The 14,324-nt window shown below is 36.6% G+C and overlaps 1 protein-coding gene across 1 annotated transcript in view; it reads left to right on the top strand.

Moving 5' to 3' along the window:
• The window catches only part of UHRF1BP1L (UHRF1 binding protein 1 like), an 83,344-nt gene that overhangs the window by 52,493 nt on the left and 16,527 nt on the right, over positions 1-14,324 (top strand). The window contains exons 12-15 of the mRNA XM_008064680.1: positions 1,761-1,902; positions 6,371-6,564; positions 8,853-10,333; positions 10,640-10,815. Coding sequence (XP_008062871.1) covers positions 1,761-1,902; positions 6,371-6,564; positions 8,853-10,333; positions 10,640-10,815 — 1,993 coding nt within the window. The remainder of the gene's footprint in view (positions 1-1,760; positions 1,903-6,370; positions 6,565-8,852; positions 10,334-10,639; positions 10,816-14,324) is intronic.

Raw genomic sequence — 14,324 nt, 5'->3', positions numbered from 1 at the left:
TTTGGGAGGCTGAGGTGAGTGGATTGCCTGAGCCCGCAGATTCGAGACCAGCTTGGGCAACTTGACGAGGCCTCGTTTCTACAATAAATAAAAAATTAGCCAGGTGCGGTAGGACGTGCCGACTGCAGCTACTTGGAAGGTTGAGGCAGAATAATTGCCGGAGACCAGCAGGTCGACGCTGGGGTGGCTATGAGCGTGCCACTGCACTCCAGCCTGGGCGACAGAGTGAGACTCCAACTAAAGAAGGAAACAGAAAAGAAAATAGTATGTTTGTCTCAATCTGAATTCATTTTTAACTATTAAAGGGAAGAAGACATAGCCTGTTTTTTATTAAAATAAGTTGATACTTTGAATTAAAATGGATTTATTTCCCTATATGCAGAGAAAAGCTATTTATTTATTTGTTTTAGAGTTTAGAATTTTAATTTTTTATTTAACTTTACAATATAAAAATGTTTGCATGCTACGAAATCTTCCTTTTCTGAGAAAGATTTTTTTATATTATATACTATAAGGAACTGACTTACATTTATAAAGACGGTATGAATAATCAAAAGGTTTGATTAAGCAGTTTATACAAGAAGAAATGTAAATAAACCATTAAAAAAGTGTTCTACTTCATATGAGAAATATGTATGTTCATCGAATGTATGAAAATAAGTAACCTTAAGATACATCCCTAGACCTACTGAACTAACAACATAAAGTGAAACTGATAAAACATTATTAGTTGAACTTTGGGGAATTTTGTATATTTTTTTTGATATAATTGGTTGTGAGGGAAGTGAAAAAAATGTAACCAAAACCTTAAAACTAGTAGTCTTTTTGAAGAAATGATTTAAGAGATCAAACCATTTAACTAGAAGTGTTTGTAGTTATATATTATTTTAAATTATTTTTTTATTTTGGTAAACTATAGCAGCTTACCATTGTAATCATTTATAAATGTACAATTTATTGCCATTAAGTACATTCACATTGTTGTGTAACCAATACGATATGCATCTTCAGAATCTTTTCATTATTGCAAACTGAAACGGTATATAGCTGTACTCTTGAATAATAATAGAGAAATTATGGTAAATAATAATAATAATTTTTTTTTTGAGTTGGAGTCTCACTCCTTCGCGTAGGCTGGAGTGCAGTGGCACGCATGCTCATGGCCACCCCAGCATCGACTTTCTGGGCTCCAGCGATCCTTCCGCCTCAACCTTCCGAGTAACCAGAACTACAGACGCGTGCCACCATGCCTGGCTATTTTTAAATTTTATTTTACTGTAGAGACGAGGTCTTGCCAAGTTGTCCGGGCTGGTCTCGAACCCGCAGACTCAGGCAATACACTAACCTTGGCCTCCCAAAGTGCTGGGATTACAAGCCTGGCTTGTAAATAATTATTATAAAGAGTACATGGGGAAGCATTCTGGCCTTGAGAACTTGAATCTATATTATCTGATAGAATATCATTATTATTTTTGTCTGTTATTTTAAGATTCAAAACACTAAGTTTGCACGGAATGTTGTACAAAGTTGATTTTGTGATCGATAGTGATCCAAAAAGGTTATAGAGTTTCCTGAATAGCTGGTGGGTGTTTAAAGGGAATTCCATATGAAGTTAAGTATATAGTATAGTTCACACTGGAAATTAGCCATTAGCAAATTATAGTAGTTTTAGAAGAACTTGAAGTGATGTCCAAGTTGCATACATTCTTTGGAAAGGGCTTTATTCCGTGTGACTTCGGTAAACTTAATTATTTTTTCAGGTCTCTACAGCGGAACAATGTCGTTCTTCTCCCAAAAGTATGATTTGCTGCAATAAAAAATCCCTGTATCTCCCCCAAGAAATGTCAGCAGTCTACATAGAATTCACAGAGTATTACTATCCAGATGGAAAGGATTTTCCAAGTAAGGGAGTTTTCTGTTGTTACTATTTATCTATTTTGGGGAAGTGTTTTTTTTCTTGCTATATTTTTAAGTTTTATGAATACGAAAAAAAGAAGTAAAACTCCATTATTCTTTGTTCTTGTTGCCATGGTGTGGAGCACATAACTGTGGTAGAAGAAGGTTATGTGGTTGTCATTTATTCACTGTCCTTCTCCCTCCTTCGCTTGTAGTGTGACTGATGTCAGGGATTCTCTGGTATCGTGTTTCATTTTATCCCTGAGGTGCAGCTCAGTTTTGTGCTTTGTAGCTGTTTGTGAAATGAAAGAATGAAGGACCGAGTGTTTGTAAAATAAGTTCATTTTATTTTTTTTTTTGTAAAACTCCATCTTTATTTTATTGAAAAATTGGCCATTGCAGTTTGTCCTTTTAGTTGTAGAGAAGTTTTTTGGCTTTTTTTTTTTTTTTTGGCTGCTTTTGTATACTTAGGGCACCATTTGGCACTTACATTTTTTTAAGAAACATTAAATTGCATGAATTTTTATTTGTAAGCTGCTTTGGGTTCCTAAAGTAAAAATGATTATACATTTGTGGTCTTTGAATATTTAAATTCTGTGCTGTAGGAATTCTTCAAAGTAAATGTTTCTGTCATTTATGTTATACTTTTTCCGTTATATTATATTAGTTAGGAATTTTAGTTGAGAAAAAGTATTTCAGTATTTGGATTAAACAGGTTATGTCATCAGAGGAAACAAGTTTCATGACCTTACTTTAAAAGTGGAATTCCAGCCGGGCTTGGTGGCTCAGCCTGTAATCCCGCGCCTTTGGGAGGCTGAGGTGAGTGGATTGCCTGAGCCCGTGGGTTCGAGACCCGCCTGGGCAACTTGGCGAGACCTCATCTCTACAATAAATCAAAAATCAGCCGGGCGTGGTAGCGCACACCTGTAGTTCCAGATACTTGGAAGACTGAGGCGGAAGGATCGCCGGAGCCCAGCAGGTGGAGGCTGCGGTGGCCGGGAGTGGCCACTGCACTCCAGTCTAGGCAGCAGAGTGAGACTCCAACTCAAAAAAAATAATAATAAAAAAATAAATAAATAAAAGTGGAATTCCAGCTGGGTGTGATAGTGCACACCTGTAATCCTAGCTACGTGGAAGGCTGAGGCGGAAGGATCGCCTAAGTCCAGCAGGTGGAAGCTGCGGTGGCCGTGAGCATGCCACTGCACTTCAGCTTGGGTGATGGAGTAAGACTCCAACTCAAAAAAAAGAAAAAAGAAAAAAGTGGAATTCCAAAATACTTAGACCTGCTTTGCTCATTTGTTAATTATTGACTTATTAATGTATGTTTTTAGTTTCAAAAGGAATTCTGATGCTCTTATCATAGTTTTTGCCTTTGTTGCTAAATTAAAAGACAACATCCTGGAAATTACTGTGGAGAAACAAAGATGTCCAACTATTTTATCTCTTTATTCCCAATTTTTGCTAAACTCCTGAATTCTGATTCTCAATATGTGTGTGCTTTTCAACAATCTTGTGTGGGGTTTTTTTCTGTATATGTGTGTCTCGTTTGTTTCTCTCAGCTACCTTCCTGACTAAAAAGATGAGAAAACTAAGCTACATTAAGACATTGCTCAACATTATAGATATTAAAATCGCACAGTTAGAACTCAAGTATGATCTTCCACATCTAAATTCACTGATTTTTTCCCCCTGCTATTTACACTGCCTCTCCAGAATATCCACCACAACCATTTATCTGTATTTGCATAATGTTAGTATTCCAGTCACCCCCTACAGTATTGTTTTTCTTAGATAAAAAAAATATATATATCATTGAACAAGTACTTTTTCTCCAGCATTAAGTCCAGTTTCCAGAATTTTTGGCTTCTAATATAGGTTTATTAATATAAATTTGTTGACAAATACCCAAGGAATTACAGTCCCATCCTATAATCTATGCACTTTTTAATGAAAAACTTACAAAATTCCTTCCAGCATCATAAACCTTACCCCATTGGATACCTAATAGTGGAATTGCTGTTTCATTGTCTGTTTTTTAATTTAACTTTGATTAGGGTAATTTTCAAAAATAAACAAAAGTAGGGAGGAGAGTATTGAACCCCATATAGAGGCATTAGTTTCCAATCCCCATGACCTGTTTTCCTGAACAATGCTAAGTGATCCAACAAGTTAAAGTACATTAACTTGTTTTAACCATTGTGAAAATAACATGTGCATTTTATTTTTTTAAAGAAGAAAATGCCAAAAATGAAAAATTGCCTGTAAGAGCTCACACTTTATAGACGGCTTCTGCTAAAACGTGTGTATTTGTTTGCTAGAGCTTCTAGATCAAATGCTACAGACTGCATGACAGGAATTTCTTGTCTCACAGTTCTGGAGATGAGAAGTCCAGGGCTAAAGGTTTCAGCAGGGTGTTTCTTCTTAGGCCTCTCCCCTTATGGATGGCTGTCTTCTCCCTGTGTTTTCACATGGTCTTCTCTGCATATGTATGTCCTGGTTTCCTCTTCTTATAAGGACCAGCCATATTGGACTAAGGTCCACCCATGTGAACTCATTTTACCATAATTGTCTCTTTGAAGGCTTGATCTCCAAATGCATTCTGAGTTCCTGGGAGTTAGGACTTTAACATATGAGTATCGGGAGAACACAATTCAGCCCAATTCAGCCCGTAATATATATGTATTATGTTGTTAATCTGTTTTTGTTTTGTTTTGTTTTACTTTTTTATTTTAAAGATGTGGGGTACAATTCAGGGTTAGGTATGCAAATGTTCATCATGCAGGAACCTTTGTGGATGTACCCCCCACTTCCCTGGCAGATTCTCACTACTGCCAATTCCTTTTAATTAATTAATTTATTTGTTATTTATTTTTTATTGTAAAGATGTGGGATACAATTTAGGGTTAGGTATGCAAACGTTGATTATGCAGGTACCCTTGTTGATGGGATATGCCCCTCCCCCTAGCAGTTTCCCTCAACTGCCAATTGCTTTCTTATAGTATGATAATTGTTCAAGGTCCACTTATGAGTGAGGTTAGTCTATTTTTAATGCACGTGTTTCTTTTACATATTTGATTGCATCCTGCCCCCTTCTCTTAGCGATATGAGCATACTCAAGGTTTCTGCAAGTTCATTTTAAGTATTATTAATAGCTCCATAGTAATCTCCTTTGTGAGTAGACTTCTCTTGGAAACTGCATATGAATCCTTCTGCTACATCGTGTCCCGAGTTCCCTTCTCAGAACCCGGTCTGCTCTCAGGGTTCTTCTTTCTTTCGGGTCTCCTGCTCTAGAACATTTGCTCTCTAGCCTTTTCTGTGTCTGGCATCATCACTCTGTCTATACGTGGAGACATTCCCTCTCCTTCCATCCTGTCCATAGTATGATGTCATCTCCTCAGCTCCCCACTTCCTTTCTGTCCCCAAGGCAAGTACCTCCACATCACAATTGCATGTCTCTGATAGATTTGAATTATAGCTTTTCTGTTTTCATATCTGTCTCATGTAATAAAACTGTGAGTTTTTAAAAGGAAAAGGACCATGCCCTATTTCTTTTTGTATTCTTTGTGCTTAGCATAATATAGACAATGTAGCTGACATTTAGTGACTCTTAAAGGAAAGTGTGAATGAGCAACATAAGCAAAAACATGTCACACATTTTTACTGTGTTTTCTCTCTATTGGTATTCTATAGCCTAGATTTTCTTTTTAAAATTAATTTAGTCTTAAAGTGCTAGATATGCATACTTTTCACTTTGGTAAAAGTAAAATGTGTCTGAAGTTTTAGAATATAAGCTCTTCACCAAGGTGCTCTGAAAACTAAATGGCTCTTATGGTAGAAATGTAAGTGGATTTCTAGAAGTGATGTACCCGCTAATCGTAAATATTAGTTTATTTTGGGAGAGCTATGACAAAGCATGTATTCATTTGATTATTCAAGAGATCTTGAGGTTTCACTTTGTACTACACACTCTTCTGGGCCTTGGTTGGAGTGGGGAGTGAATCCCTGCATGGTGCCTCTCCTCAAGAATTTTTGCCTCCCGTACCACTTTCATGAGAAGTTGGTCATTAGACTTCGTTCCCTCATTTTATAGGATTCAGACTAAGGTTCGGGTCATAAAGTTTTTATAGAAATATGTGACTGAGGACCACATTGAAGTGATGCTTCAGCAGGAAGATAATGTATTAAGAAGTTTGTTTCTTTCTTAGTGAATATAACTTTAGGAAAAGAAATCTAAGTGGTCCTTCCAATTGATGCAGTTAGTTTTAGATTACTTTATATATGTAAAATATTCATGTATTTTATATATTTTAATATTTTATATTCACTTAAAATATTTATATATTTTTCAGTTAGTGAAGCACAGAAAAATTTTATCTTAAGAAAGAATAAAACATGAAAAATGTCTTTTCTGTGGTCAGGGAAGATTAGAATTATCTATTCACTTAAAAATTTTAAAAAATGTTTTTCTTCACAGTTCCATCTCCCAACCTCTACAGCCAGCTAAATGCACTACAGTTTACTGTGGATGAGAGGAGCATTCTGTGGTTAAATCAATTTCTGTTGGATTTAAAGCAGAGTCTTAATCAGTTCATGGCTGTGTACAAGTTAAATGACAATTCAAAATCTGATGAGCATGTTGATATTCGAGTTGATGGCCTAATGCTAAAGGTACCATACAAACAAGTAGTTGTGAGAACAAAACTATTTTTATGGAAGAAAAGTTGACAGCATTATACCAGGATTTGGAATGGGTGATCAAATATAAATTAACTTCATTGTAATCTTAATTTTAGTTTTTAAATTTCTGATTTAATTTTGATTCTCAGTTATAGAAGCCTTAAGAAACTGCTTGTTTTCTGTTTGTGTCTTCTGGTGCTTTTCTTCTCTTTCTAATTTTCTTTTCCTTTTTTTTCATTGCTTATCCATTTGGAGGTGAGCTGTAGAAGTAAAATTTAAATCAGTCATTTTTCTCTATTTTTTTTACCAGAGCCAATACAATTTTTTTCTAAGAAGGATAAATTATGCAGTGAAACTTAAATTATATCTGAATTTTGTTTGTTCACATTTATTCTGTTATTAATATCCAAAGATAATATAAAACTGCCTTTTAGCAGCTGAAGTAGTTGATGATCTGAACTTTCTGGATATTTAAACTTTAAAAGGAAATTTTCATCTATACCAAGTTGGTATACTTTAGTAAATAGAATAAAACTTAGACATGAATGAAAATGTCAGTTTATAGGTCTTTTGCTAGTAGACTAAATTTATATACCATTAATTTTTCTCTATAAAATGAAGTTAATACTGTTCAACAGTTGCATTGCAGAAATATTTTAAAGATCTGAAAGATCTTACAAAATTAAATTTAAAAGAACATATTTTATGACATAATTATTGCTTAAGGCACAATCACATAGTGACCTTTATATTTCTTGGGTGTGGGCGGTATTAAAAGCAGTCACTTTAGACACTTTGATATGAATGTTTTGAGGACTGGGCTTAATTATTCCTTGAAATTTATCATAGTAAATAGTTTGACCTATGTTCTCTTTTTTTTTAATTTTTTTTTTTTTTTTTTTGAGGCAATGTCTCACTCTGTCGCCCAGACTGGAATGCAGTGGTTTAATCCTGACTCACTGCAGCTCCAACCCCCTGGGATCAAGCGTTCCTCCCACTTCAGCCTCCTCAGTACTTGATGGGGCTAAAGACACATGCTTTCACATTGGCTAATTTTTTAAAGTTTTTGTAGAGTCAAGGTTTCACCATGTTGCTCAGGCTGCGCTCAAACTCTTGAGCTCAAGCAATCCTCTTACCTTGGCTTCCCAAAGGTCTAGGATTATAGACATGAGCCACTGTGCCCAGCCTCTATATTCTTTATTTTTTTTTTGAGTTGGAGTCTCTCTCCTTCGTCCAGGCTGGAGTGCAGTGGCACGCACACTCACCGCCACCCCGCCATCGACCTTCTGGGCTCCAGCGATCCTTCCACCTCAGCCTTCTGAGTAACCGGAACTACAGGCATGCGCTACCACGCTGGCTAATTTTTGATTTATTGTAGAGACGAGGTATTGCCAAGTTGCCTGGGCTGGTCTTGAACCCGCAGGCTCAGGCAGTCCACTCGCCTTGGTCTCCCAAAGTGCTGGGATTACAGGCTAAGCCTCCGAGCCCGGCCTAAGTCTCTGTATTCTTGTTTATTTTCTTAATAGTTTTCTTCCTGAAAAGTGATTCCTATAACATCTACTCAGTCATTCCGTTCACTCACCCAGTCATCCTCCAAATCACTTGAATTTAAAATGGGCTCAGTGGCTCAGCCTGTAATCACAGCGCTTTGGGAGACTGAGGTGAGTGGATTGCCTGAGCCTGCGGGTTCAAGACCTGCCTGGGCAACTTGGTGAGACCTCATCTCTACAATTAAAAAAAAAAAAAAAATTAGCCGGGCGTGCTAGCACGCATCTGTAGTTCCAGCTACTTGGAAGGCTGAGGCGGAAGGATCGCCAGAGCCCAGAAGGTTGAGGCTGCAGTGGCCGGGAGTGGCCCTTGCACTCCAGTCTGAGCCACAGAGTGAGACTCCAACTCTAAAAATAAAAATAAAATAAAATATCCTGACAAAACAGTCCCTTTTCCAGACTCCTCTATGTCCTCAGGTCATAGTAAGAAGTTAGAATGATTTAATTCAATTTTGTTCTTTTTATTTTGTGATTTATTATGTGCATATGTATATATTATGTACATCACTATTTCATGTTTTGTTTTTAAAAAGATGGTTTCATTTAAGTCTCCTTTCCTCAATTAAATGAAAAGATTTGAGGGGATGAGTCTGTGATTTATGTCTGGATAGAAAAGTCATATTATGTGTGGAAATGTTATGAAAAATAATTTTTGAACTAAGTCATGATTATTTTATCCTAAAGATATATGGATTTGCTAGTTGGACTAGATCAATTTTTTTTCTCTTCTAGTTTGTCATTCCTTCTGAAATGAAATCTGAATGTCATCAAGATCAGCCTCATGCAGTTTCTATTCAGAGTTCTGAAATGATTGCCACAAATACAAGGCACTGTCCGAACTGTCGGCATTCGGATCTAGAAGCTTTGTTTCAAGATTTCAAAGATTGTGATTTTTTTAGTAAAACATATACCAGCTTCCCCAAGTCTTGTGACAATTTTAATCTTCTGCATCCAATCTTTCAGAGACATGCTCATGAACAAGACACCAAAATGCATGAAGTTTATAAAGGAAACATCGCTCCTAAACTGAATAAGCATACTCTTAAAACTTCTGCTGCCACAGATGTTTGGGCTGTGTATTTTTCTCAATTTTGGATAGATTATGAGGGGATGAAAAGTGGAAAAGGACGACCAATAAGTTTTGTAGACTCTTTCCCTCTTTCCATCTGGATTTGTCAACCAGCAAGATATGCAGAGTCACAAAAAGAACTGCAGGTATCTCTCAATACGTCACGAAGTGAATCTAGTGATCTGGCTGGCCGATTGAAGCGGAAAAAGCTCTTGAAGGAGTATTATAGTACAGAGTCTGAGCCCTTGACAACTGGTGATCAGAAACCTCCATCAGACGCATTTTTAAGGTTTTCCTCTTCATCATCGGAGGCAGATATTCATGTCCTAGTTCATGTTCATAAACATGTCAGTATGCAGATCAATCACTACCAGTATCTGCTCCTACTTTTCCTCCACGAGTCACTTATTCTGCTTTCAGACAACTTAAGGAAAGATGTAGAAGCTGTGACTGGCAGTCCTGCTAGTCAGATGTCCATTTGCATTGGCATTTTGCTTAGAAGTGCAGAGCTGGCTCTTCTGCTGCATCCGGTAGATCAAGCAAATACTCCTAAGCCTCCTGTGTCTGAACGGGTGAGCCCAGTGGTTCCTGATTGTTTGCCTACAGAAAATGGAGAGTTTTTGTCTTCAAAAAGAAAAATTGGCAGTGGTATAAATCAAATTAGGAGTGTGCCTGTTAATCATATGTCAGACAGCAGATCTCTGAGTGTTGACCTTAGCCATGTCCCTTTAAAGGATCCTTTGCTTTTTAAATCAGCTAGTGATACGAATCTGCAGAAAGGCATTTCTTTTCTGGACTATTTATCAGATAAACATTTAGGGAAGATAAGTGAAGATGAAAGTAGTGTTCTTGTTTACAAAGGTGGCTCAGGAGAAATTGGATCTGAAATAAGTAGCAAAAGGGATTCATCTTGTGCAGATTCAAGTAGTATCTACAAAGAAGATTCAGATATGCTGCCGTGTGATAGTGATGATAATCAAAACATACTTTTAAATAGTTCAGCTAGTAAAGGAAACGAAACCATAGAGTCAATCCTTAAAGCTGAAGATTTGCTTCCAGAAGCTGCTTCACTCACTGAGAACCTGGAAGTCAATAAAGAAGAGGTACCCACAGTTAGAACACTTAAATCACAGTCATTTTTAAGGTAACAGCATATTACTGGAATCTTTCTTTGTTTTGTTTGTTTGTTTGTTTTGTTTTTTGCTGAGTGTGTGTACATGTGAGTGTATTTTGTTTTGGGACAGAAAACTTCATGACAAAATATGGCATTATTAATATGTGAAAAAGTAGATGTTTCAAAATACAAGAACACTTTGGGCTTATATGTTTAAATGTAATTTAAAAACTTGTGGATGCTATATACATATTTTAATTTTGTTAGAACTATTTTTGTAGATATAATTCTTTTCTTTGTATGTAGTAGCTTTCTAATCATTTTGTTTGTTAACAGTGGGAAGCCTAAGGAACGTTGCCCACCCAACCTGCCTCCTCTCTGCGTTTCCTATAAGAACATGAAAAGAAGTTCCTCCCAAATATCACTGGATACCATTTCGCTTGACAGCATGATACTGGAAGAACAGTTGTTAGAAAGTGATGGAAGTGACAGCCATATATTTTTGGAAAAAGGTAAAGCAATATGATTTAAGAATTCTTATCATATACACACACATCTGACAAGAAAATTGATATGTAAATATTTAGCTGTATTCAGTAATTATTAGTTATTTTTAAAATTGCTAATTTTGTTAATACACAGAATATACAAGAGTACCTAACTTTCTAAGAGTTTTTTCATTGCTTCTTTTAACCAGATACTCCTGCCTCACATCCAATAATTATTTGTATGCAGTCATTTAGATTATAAAGCAGCCAACATTAAGGCTATCAGCCTTTATTACAGAGACTGCTACATCTGGAAATTTGATTAGGTGGGCTTAAATTGCATGGTAAATTCTCAATTATATGGTCCCATAACTGGAATTTTTCCAGACTGGCACTACTGATTTACAAAACCAGGATTCTTTCACATGCATGACAGTGTATGATGGAACTCTGTGATTCCCCATTTAATTCATAGACAACCAGTATACCACTAAAGACCTCCAGGAATGACTTAGAAAGTATTAGATGCATTACCCTCAGTAAGGCATTGGGGACTTTGTGAACAGGAATTAAAAGCATGAGCCACAGTCAGAGTAGTTGCCACAGGCACAAAAACATAGGAGATCAGAGGGAAACATGAATTACAGTGTCCCCTACATATGATCCTTCAAGTTACAAACTTTCAACAATATGAACATGCGTTCACATGACCAGTCACATAAGTTAGTTCATATGTCTGGCGTACATTGTCACATGCATGCATTCTCTACAAGTGGTTGTACTTTTGTGTACTTTACTAGACAGTACTGTATAGAGTATAGTAGTACAGTATCTTTATTTCAAGCCGAGGATATCCAGAAGCAAGTGTTAAAAGCAGTGGCAATGTGGCTGGTACCATATAGCCAATTGTGTTATTTGGGTACCTAGGCTGACTTTTTTGGACTTACAAACAAATTGGACGTTTCATAATGGAACTCGTTCATATATAGGGGACTTACTGTTCTGGCTTTTTGAAAGAAAATAAGCCTTCATAATGGAACTCGTAATGGAAAATAATGGAAAATAAGCTTTCATAATGGAACTCGTTCATATATAGGGGACTTACTGTTCTGGCTTTTTGAAAGAAAATAAGCCTATTGATGCAGTTGAAAACAATTTAGGCAATTATTAATTAATATAACATTAAATATAATAAGTAATAGTGTAATTAGTATTGTTAATATTATCACTATAATAGTAGCTGCCAGTTATTGCCAGGCACCATCTTAGTCTGTTTTGTGCTGCTTTCATAGAATCCCACATGCTGGGTAATATGTAAAGAATAAAATTTTATTTCTCACAGTCCTGGAAGCTGGGAAGTCTAAGATCAAACCTCATCAGATTGTCTGATGAAGGTTGTCTCCTCCAGAGGGCCAGAGAAGCTGCCTGAAGCCTCTTTTTTAAGGGCCTTAATCTTCATGAGAGAGAAGCTCTCATGGGCTATTGCCTGATTTCCTCTTAAAGGCCCCACCTTTAAGACTGTCATTTTGAAATACCAGAATTCTGGAGGGACACATTTAAACTACAGGTGCTTAAATACTTTGCTCTTTTTTTTTTTTTTTTTGAGTGGGAGTCTCACTCTGTCGCCCAAGCTGGAATGCGGTGGCATGCTCATGGCCACCCCAGGGTCGACCTGCTGGGCTCTGGCAGTCCGTCCAAGTAGCCAGAACTATAGGCAGGCACGTACTACCATGCCTGGCCAATTTTTTTGTTTTAATTGTAGAGATGAGGTCTTGCCAAGTTCTCCGGGCTGGTCTCGAACCCACGGGCTTAGGCGATCCATTTGCCTCAGTCACCCAAAGTGCTGGGATTACAGGCTGAGCCACCAAGCTTGGCCATACTTTGCTCTTTTAATTTGACCTACAACCTTGTAATAATAAAAACTAACATTTATTGAACATTTTCTATGTGTTGGCACTGTTCTATGTGCTTTATATATATATTACTGCATTTAATCCTCACAATGTCAACAATACCTGTCAGTAATCTTCAGAGACAGATTAAATAACTAACTCATGGTATACAGCTAATAAGTGGTTTAAATCTAGGTATTCTGGCTCTAGAACCTGTATATACTTATCTACTGTACACCAAATTGCCTCAATCCTATGAGGTACAAGTGCTTATTCTTATTTTACTGGTGAAGAAACCAAGGCTCCTGAAGTTTAAGTAACTTGCCTATAGTCACAACTGAAGTGGTTTATTCTGAGCTAACATTTACTAGGTACTGACTATATCAAATGCTGTTTTAAGCATCTTTCATGTATTTAGTCTGCAAAGAAATCTTATTATCTTCATTTTAAAGGAAAGGTAAACATAGCCTTGGAAGGTATGCAGCTTGCCCAAGATCACACAGCAGGTAAGTGGTAGTTACCATTAGAACGCAGACAGACAGACTTCAAAGTCTGAGCTCTTCTATCTCACACAAACACATCTTCTTAAACAAGTTGACTCTTCACACAAAAGTCAGAAGAAAAAATCTCTCTGCTACATTAAAGTTTACTCTATCTTGGTGGGAGATACTAGTCAGATGATATTTAATAACATGTTAGATGATATTTAATAACAACAATAGCAGTCATTTACTGAATACCCCAGTCATACTGCTAAGTACTGTAAAATACATTGGCTTATTTAATCCTCAAAACAACCAACTGTATGTGGTAGTTGTTATTGATCACTTTTTTATAGACTTAGAAACTGAAGCTTAGATAAATTAGGTATCTTATCAAGAGTTACACAGCCAGGAAGTAACAGGCCAATTTTTCCACTAGTCTTACTCAGTAGGGCAGCTTTTACCAATCATGAAGCTATTTGAGCTTCCTAGTAGGGTAATTCATAGCAGTCTCCTTTCCTTTCCAGCAGATCAGTATAAATCCCTTCTGGATTCATAGGTAGCTCTAGTTGCCCCTTGCCCCTTTATGGTTTAAAATCCTACCTTAACAGAGTATTTTTGTTCTTTGATAAAAATATACTTCAGAATAGCATTCCTGTGGCAAATATTCCTACTTACTCTCCAAATATCAGTGATTTTCTTATTGCTGTTTCTAGTAATTAAATAATACGTAAATGTGGCTGCCACTCAGTGTGGAAAACTTGGAAAATACAACTATAATTTGGAAAATAAAATCACCCAAAAGTCTCACATTTCAAGATAACAACTATTATTTATTCTATGAATCCGTACATGTATCCATATATATATATTTTTGTTGTTGTTGTTGTTGTTGTCATATTATATATATAGTTTGTAACTTACTTTTTGGCACCTGTAAGTATTCTCTAATATTATTTAAACTTCTTTGAAAATATTTTTAGGCCTATATAAAAAGTGTCTTAGAATGTATTATGACCTTTTTTTAAAATTTTTTTATTTTTTGAGTTGGAGTCTCACTCCGTTGCCCAGACTGGAGTGCGGTGGCCGCTCCCGGCCACTGCAGCCTTGACCTGCTGGGCTCCGGCGATCCTTCCGCCTCAGCCTTCTGAGTTGCTGC

This window comes from Carlito syrichta, unplaced genomic scaffold (assembly GCF_000164805.1).
Source record: "Carlito syrichta isolate Samal-C Ts95f unplaced genomic scaffold, Tarsius_syrichta-2.0.1 Scaffold307930, whole genome shotgun sequence".
In the NCBI taxonomy this organism is placed as follows: Eukaryota; Metazoa; Chordata; class Mammalia; order Primates; family Tarsiidae; genus Carlito; species Carlito syrichta.
This window is presented reverse-complemented; position numbering and strand designations above follow the sequence as displayed.